Source organism: Petaurus breviceps, unplaced genomic scaffold, assembly GCF_028583685.1.
Source record: "Petaurus breviceps papuanus isolate PSGF00001 unplaced genomic scaffold, PetGlider_PUasm1.0 186, whole genome shotgun sequence".
Taxonomy (NCBI): Eukaryota; Metazoa; Chordata; class Mammalia; order Diprotodontia; family Petauridae; genus Petaurus; species Petaurus breviceps.
The window spans coordinates 47522554-47530938 of NW_027185798.1; the positions used below are offsets into that span (position 1 = coordinate 47522554).

Genomic DNA, 8385 nt, shown 5'->3' on the forward strand with positions numbered 1-8385 from the left:
GGAATAGATCCTGGGAGGGAAGTTATAAATAGAGAAAGATTTCTGCCATAATTCTGTCCATCATGCAAACCCTCTGGTTCCTGGTTCTGAGTAAAGTAATCCATCACCAGTAGGATGTTGATCACACTCTTCTGGACCTTTTCCAAGGCAAGAAGTCTGTGTACCTCTTTGGCAAAGACTCAGGTAACTGCTTAACTGGCTTCAAAAGGCAGCACTTTCTTTAGCATATAAGCTGGCATAAGTCTCACATTATTTTCTATATCAGTTCTGTAAGCCATTTACCAAATAACCAGGAAAGGGGAAGGGCACTATATGCTGCATGTGGACAAAAATTCAATTCCTGATTGGCAGAGAGAATGCTGAACTCCAAACTCGTGCCTACATGTGAGACTTCCTAAAATGGTCCCAGACATTCTTTGATGTGAGACACATGGACAGAGGACAGGAACTCCAAGGAGGGAAGAGAGAAAGACTTTGGAATTGCAGAGATGTAGGAGAAGCTGGTTTTTAGCCTGCTTCCCTGAAGGCTTAAGAAGATCTCTCCTTGGGTGAGGTCAGGGCCCTCTCTCCTGGTTTGAGCTGAGATCTTACCTTATTCACAACTGAAGAGCTCATTTGTTATTGTGTTCTTTGGCATATTCTAATAGGGATAACTTCAATTTCTATTCATTGTTTTGCTTGAATAGTTGAATTATTCACTATTTGTGATGGTCTTTTGTATAACCAGCACTTGGTGGGAATCAGCTAAGCTGGCGAGTGTAAGCTCCTTCATAAGAGCAATTAGAGATAGTAGGTTTTGGGGTTTTTTCTGTTCTTTTATTCTGAACTTTCTAACTCTAAACTAACCAGAAATATGAAGTGTGGCATATACTCCTCTTGGAAATTGGAAAGAAAAAGTGCTCAGTCTTAGTGACTTCTGAAGGATTGCTTGTCCCTCCCCGGTTGACAGCATAGGCTCTCTTCCTCTCCACAGAGGTCAGAATTCAGAGCATATCTATCCATGTCACCTGTGAGCTACATATATATATTTGGACAACCCACACATATGTGTCTTTTCAAACGTATGTTTTATTTATTTTGTTAAACATTTCCCAATTACATAGAAAAAAAATAACATTCTTTTTTTTAAATGTTGAGATGCAAATTCTCTCCCTCCCCCCTCCTTTTATATTGATTATACATATGAAAAAACATGCAAAACACACATTTCCAAAACATGCATTTCCATACAGACATATATGTCTTATAGCTGCTTTTCAGGACCAATAGAATCTGTTTAGTGCTGCATTTAGAATTGTCTTTTAATGTAGGTAAAGTAACTAAAGTAAGAGTAGATCGCATTTATATAGTGCTTTCTCTCCATCACATTTGCTCCTCACGGAAGCTCTATGCTATAAATGCCCCATTCTACAGATGAGCAGACTAAGAATGAGAGAAATTAAATGGCTCACCCAGTTTCACACAGTTGATTATTATCTGAGGCAGCATTTGAACAGAGGGCATCAACATCTGGTGATCTATCCAGCTCAGAGAATGTAATTGGTAGGGAACCTGTGTGGCCTCAAGGTCCTCAAGTGTAGCCCTTTGACTGAATCCGAACTTCACAGCACAAATCCCCTTAACAAAAGGATTTGTTCTGTGAAATTTGGACTCAGTCAAAAGGCTGCACTCAAGGACCTAGAAGGCCACAGATGGCCTCAAAGCCAAAGGTCCCCCACCCCTAGTAGTTCATGATTGCAGAGTTAGCAAGTGTCAGAGACGGGGGTCTGAAGCCATCTTCCAGACTCCATATCTACCATGCTAACTCTTTCTATGCCATGTTTCTTCTCTAAAGCACCGAGGAAGGCTTTGATAGTGACTGACTGGTAGGCTTTGGCTAGCACTCGTGGAATTTGTCTTCCTTGCACGAATTTTCTTGATATGATCAGTGTGCCAAGGACCTAGAATTTCAAAAGTGAAGGAATTCTCAGTAAAGCAGCTCCCTCCCCTGGTGCAAACCGAAGTACATCTACTATGGCTTCCTATTATTTGAAATCCATCCATCAATCCAGGCAAAAGCTTAATTAAGGACGCTGCCCATCCCCTTACTGTACACCCTACCAAAATGATCCAGGCCAGGGAGAGAGGGAGACAAGGCACATCTGATCTGGCACAACCTATAAGAAAAGCCAGCCATTCACAACTTGGCCCCAGCCTATCTTTCTAGTCTTCTTATATTTTACTCTGAGCATCCTAATTGGCCTTCTCTCTGTTCCTTATCCACTCCATCTCCCTTTTCCCTGCCTCTGTACTGGCCATCTCCCCTCACCTAGAATACCCTTTCCCTCACCTCTAGCTCCAAGAAGGCCTCCTTACTTTTTGCTTTTTTTTTTTTCAAATTTAATTTTATTGTATTTTCCATTTAGCAATTCTCTCCTCTCACCTCCTCTCTCCCCAGCACACACACAAAAGAAAAACAGTTCTAAGAGATGCGTATGGTCAAGCAAAACAAATTTCCGTCCACATTGGCCCCATCCAAAAATGCTCACATTTCTTGCAAGAAAAAAGCTCCAAATGCCACCTTCTAATTAGAGCATTTTCTGAGTCTTCCTCCCCTCTCAACTACTTTGTATTTGATGACCTTGTGTTTATTCCGAATATAATTATATTTGCATGTGTTATCTCACCTGTGGAAATATAAGCTCCTTGAGGGAAAGGACTCTCTCATTTTTTGTCTTTGTATCTCTAAAGCTCAGCACAGTGCCATTCACAGAGTAGTTTATTAGATGCTTGTTGGTTGATTGACTACCCCCAGGGAATTGGGATGCAAGTCCAGGGAGTGGGGGTTGGGTGGGGGGGCATTATAGAAGACCAGTAGGCCTCCATATCAGGTCACGTGCCTTTCCCCCTTGGTTCTCCACTAAGAGGGATGGGAAGACTAAATTCAAGAATTCCATTCGTCAGCTTGATCATGGTTGATGCTAGAGGTAAGCCAGTGGTAGAGACACTGGCAAGACCTTGCAGATAAGGAGCAGGATGAAGGATCTGGAGAGAGGTAAGTGGAGAGGGGCAAAAAAGGGGAGTCAGAGCCTTAGAGACCCCAGGAACCTGGGAAAATGCCAAAGAGAGAAGGGACAAAAAGGAAGAAGGAAAGAGAAATGGTCAATACATTTTACTGGAAAAGTCTGATTTGGGGAGATGCCAAGAGAAAGTCCAGGGATCCTCTGACTTCATGAGAGTCAATAGAGTCAGGGTCATTCCTCCAGCCTCTGGATCTTCCTGAGTCCTACTGAGTGCCCCACTTTGCCATCTTCAGAAATACTGGATTGGGGAGGTAGCGTGGTGAGTCCATGTAGGCTGAGATCTTCTTTAAGCTCTGGGGAAAGGAAAGGGGAAAGAAGAGATCTGAGCCCAGGGGCTTGTTCTCTCATCTCTCCCACTTAAGAGACAGGACTGGCAGCCCTACTATGATCTTGGAGGTCTCATTGTTGGATCCTAGCTTTAGAGCTCTCCTTCTCCTCTTAGGGCAATGTCCTCTATCTTTTTGGGGGGGGGGTCATAGATCCTCTGACAGTCTGGTGAAGGTTGTGGGACCCTTCTCAGAATGTTTTTTTTAATTTATAATTTTTTTTTAATTATAATTTCAGTTAGTGACTAGTGAAATATATATATATATATATATATGTATGTAGATGTGTGTAGAGAGATAGAAATAGATAGATAGATAGATAGATAGATAGATAGATAGATAGATAGATAGATAGATAGATAGATAGATAGATAGATGATAGATAGATGTAATTTTTTTCATCCAACTTCATATACTTCCTGAAACTTATCCCAGGGTCTGTGGATCTCAGGTTAAAAACTGTTGCGTTAGAGAGCCAATGGAGAAGACGCAAGGGCCCATGGATTCAGACCTTGGCTACTCCCTTAAACATACTATCTATAAATCTTCCCCTGTTAGAACATAAACTTCTTGAGAACAGAGACTCTTCTTTTTTCCCAAAAAAATATTTGTATATCAAGCACTTGGAATAATGCTTAGCATACAGTAAATGCGTTTTCATTCATTTATCTTTTTAATTCTCATGTATAATAAATGTAAATAATAATAACTCATAATGACTTTTAAGCCTCATAAAGTTCTTCCCTCATAATAGCAGTGTAGAAGAAAGTGAAAGTGTTGCTATTCCCATTTTACAAATGAGGAAACTCGAGATCCATCCACACCTTGCCCAAGGTCACCAGGCTAATGATTAGGGTTGGAGCCGGGCCTGGGGCTGTCAACATCAAGGTGCCTGATTTTGACCCAAGCCATTGATAGCAATCAGCACGCAGGACCAGAGTCAACTAATAGTTTCGGGATGTAATCCGAGGGACACAGAGAAATCTCCTGACTAATCGCTCTCCCACATGGTCACCTGACATGCTACCATGAGCAATTCAACTTCTTTGGATTTAGTTGGGGCTCCCTTTAAAATGCAAAGCACCTGGTAGGTAGACTTCTTGAATATGAATATGAACATTAGAGTGGAAGCAAGGGGTCCTGGATTCAGCTCCCACCTTTGGCATGTATTAACTGTATACAAATCACTCGACTTCTCTGAGAGGCAGTCTTCTCATCTCTAAAATGGGGAGAGTAACACTACATGATCTCGCCGGGTTATCTGGAGCCTCCAAAGAGATAATGTATATAAAGCAGTCTGTCACCTTAAAAACTCTAGATAAATTTTATTATGAATTAGTTTATCAGCTGTTTTAAGTCAGCACAAGGCTCTGTTTGGGCACTTGAAATCAATGGGCTCTTTAAAGCTGTGGACCTAGAATAAGTCACTCAATAGAATAACAATTGCTTATTCATTAATATTAATACTCTATTCTTACAGTTATTAATAATTGCTATTATTACTTTGCTATTTGCAAAGTACTTAACAAATATTATTTTATCCTCACAAGAGCCCTGATAGGTGCTACTATTATCCCCATTTTACAGATGAGGAAACTGAGGGAGGCTTACACAGAATCACATAGCTAGTGAATGTTTGAAACCAGATCTGAACACCATGTCTTCCTGACTGGGTCCAGTGCTCTACCATTTCCTCAACTGTACAATGAGGGAATTGAGGTCTACAGCCTCAGAGGTCCCTAATGGCTCCAGATCTATGAAGCTACAACCACCTCTAGTGTCCTCCAGTATTAATGTTCTAGGAGTCTTTGGGTAAGAGGACTTTAAAGGGAAGGCCTGGGAAGAGCACAGAAAGCAGAGAATTCAGTATTGAAAGTTGCCCTGGGGAGTAGAAGCAAAGTTTCCTGCTTTGCCCCAGCCCATAGTTGGAGCGATTTATAAAAGGTTTGGCCCTTTTCTTACCCTCCCCTCCCCACCTCTTCTCTCCCCTCCCCTCCTCTTCTCTCCTCCTCTCTCCTCTTCTCCTCTCTTGTCCTCTCCCCTCCCCTCCCCTCCTCTCCTCTCCCTTCACTTTCTTCTTCTACTTCTATAGCTCCAATCATCACCTCTCTGTAAATGAGTTCCAAATCTATATCTCTAATCTCTAGCTCCAGTTCCACATTTCCTAATGCCTGCTTGGGTATCTAATCAGCTGCGCTACTGTTACTTAAATTCAAAATGCAGAAAATCAAATTCACATCCTGTTCTTCTTGCCCCCTAAATCTGTTCCTCTTTCTAACTTTTATATTTCTATTGGTGGCACCATAATCCTCCCAGTCACCTGGGTTCAATCAGGCTTTTTATTAAGTGCCTACTATATACAGGCCACATCCTATGTAAGATTCTACAGATGTAGTAGTAGTAGTAGTAGTAGTAGTAGTAGTAGTAGTGGTAGTGGTAGGAGTGGTGGTGGTGGTGGTAGTAGTAGTAGTAGTAGTGGTAGTGGTGGTAGTAGTAGTAGTAGTAGTGGTAGTGGTAGTGGTAAGAGTGGTGGTGGTGGTGGTAGTAGTAGTAGTAGTAGTAGTAGTAGTAGTAGTAGTAGTAGTAGTGGTAGTAGTAGTAGTAGTGGTGGTAGTGGTAGTGGTGGTGGTGGTGGTGGTAGTAGTAGTGGTAGTAGTAGTAGTAGTAGTAGTAGTAGTAGTAGTAGTAGTAGTAGTAGTGGTAGTGGTAGTGGTGGTGGTGGTGGTGGTGGTAGTAGTAGTAGTAGTAGTGGTAGTAGTAGTAGTAGTGGTGGTAGTGGTAGTGGTAATGGTAGTGGTAATAGTGGTGGTAGTAGTAGTAGTAATGGTAGTGATAGTGGTGGTAGTAGTAGTAGTAGTGGTAGTGGTAGTGGTGGTAGTAGTAGTAGTAGTAGTAGTGGTAGTGGTGATGGTGGTGGTGGTGGTAGTAGTAGTAGTAGTAGTAGTAGTAGTAGTGGTAGTGGTGATGGTGGTAGTGGTGGTGGTGGTGGTGGTAGTAGTAGTAGCAGTAGTAGCAGCCGTAGCAGCAGCAGCAGTAGAAGTAGTAGTAGTAACAATACTATAGCTAACATTTATATAATGCTTTCTATGTGCCAGGCTCCATGATAAGTGCTTTATAATTATCATCTATGCAACTCACAACAATTCTGGGAGGTAGGTACTATTATTATCCCCATTTTTAGTTAAGGAAACTGAGACAAACAGAAGTTCAGTGACTTACTCAAGGTCACACAGCTAGTAAGTGTCTGAGGCTGGATTTGAACTCAGGAAGAGGAATCTTCCTGGCTCCAGGCTCAGCACTCTAACCACTTCATCACCTAGCTACCCCCAAAACATGCATTAAGTGCCTACTGTGTTCCAAGAACTGTGTTAGGTGCTGAAATATTGCAGAAGGGAGACCAGCTGGGCTCGATGACTGCAAAGGTTCCCTTCTGATGCTGAGGTGATGGGATTCTGGGGGGCCCCATTTCTTCTCATCTAGACTATGGCAACTCTCCTAATTAATCCAGCCGCTTTTTCCATCACCTCTCCACACAGCTGCCAAACTGATATCCCTGAGACACAGCTCTGACTGTGTCACTCGAGGAAGGTCCCAAAGCTCTTTCTTGCTTCGCCGCTAAGATAAAATGCACATTCCTGTCTTTGGCCTTTGCAGCCCTCTCCAGCCTGGCTCCAGACTCCCTTCCCGGATTTGCCGCCCGTTCCTTTCCCTCTTGAACTCCACATTCCAGTCAAACCGGCTGCCTTGTTCTTCTTCACACACGATGTCCCATCTCCCATCTCCCGTCTCCCAGGGTGTTGCCCTGGCTGTCTCCTAGAACGTGTGGAATGTGCCCCCTTCCTCCCTCTCTAGCTTCCTTCAAAGCTCGGCTCAAGAGCCACATCTGACAAGAGATTTGGGCCGATTCCTCTAGTTATCCTCATCCTCACCCCAGAAATTACCTCGATATATTTTGTGTTTGGTTTTCTATTTATATGTATTTCACTCCTCCCCCTCCCCCTCCCCAGAATGTAAACTCATCAAGGTCAGCGACTGCTTAATTTTGCTATGCCTATCCTCAGTGCCTAATAGCTGCTGGTTGAATGAGAGAATGAATAAAAAACTATTAAGCACTTACTATATGCCAGGCCCTCTTTCTTCCGCTTTTTGATCTGACTTTAGGTCTGAGAAGTTAAAGGGAGGGTGGCCAAGGACGGTAGAGATAGGGTGGTACAGGGAAAGGGGAAGAGAATCAGCATTTCTGGCATGCCTGCTATGTGCCGGGCACTGTGCTAAGTGCTTTTTACAAATGTTATCTCGTTTGATCTTCACAGCAACCCTGGGAGGTAAGTGTTCTTATTATCCCCATTTTAATAATTGAGGAAATTGAGGCAAACACAGGTTTGCCCAGGGTCACAGCTAAGAAGTTTTTGAGGTTGGATTTGAACTCATGTCTTCCTGACTCTAGGTCCGGCACTCTTATCAAGTGCCGGATTCGAGTCAGGGAGACCTTCGTTCAAATCCCCCCCTCCATGCTTGCCGGTTGTGTAATCCTGGACTGGAATCACTAAATCTCAGCTTTTTCATCTGCAAAATGAGTTTTGGACTTAATGGCCTCTGAGGTCCCTTTCAACACTAAATCCATGATCATATATCACAGCCTTTCAATTAGCAATGATAGTATTGATTTGATTAATGCTCTCAAGAGGGGGAAGAGAAGGAGGGCTGCTGGCGGGCAGATGGCAAGGTTCCCAGGCAAGCCTCAGGCTCCTTCTGGATGGCTGGAATGGATGTGAAGCTCAGCCTGAGGCCAACAAGCTAGACCTAAGGAGGTGAGTGTCTTCACCCACTAGACAACACAGTTCACCCCCAGGGCAAGAGTTGTAGGCCCAGTGGATCAGCTCCCCAGTTGGGAGATGTGGTTTCCAGAAACCCAGAGGAAAAGTGAAAGAGAAAAGGAAGGAAAGGAGAGGAGGGGAGAGGGAGAGGGAGGGAGGGACAGAGACAGAGACAAAGAG

General features: G+C 43.3%; 1 protein-coding gene across 2 annotated transcripts in view; it reads right to left on the bottom strand.

Moving 5' to 3' along the window:
* Window positions 1-2962: 2962 nt before the first annotated feature.
* The window catches only part of LOC138162179 (glutathione S-transferase Mu 4-like), an 18554-nt gene continuing 13131 nt past the window's right edge, over window positions 2963-8385 (bottom strand). For both annotated transcript variants that reach the window (XM_069089240.1, XM_069089239.1), the window contains one exon: window positions 2963-3355. In XM_069089240.1, the coding sequence (XP_068945341.1) occupies window positions 3266-3355 (90 nt within the window). In that variant the 3' untranslated portion in view covers window positions 2963-3265. The remainder of the gene's footprint in view (window positions 3356-8385) is intronic.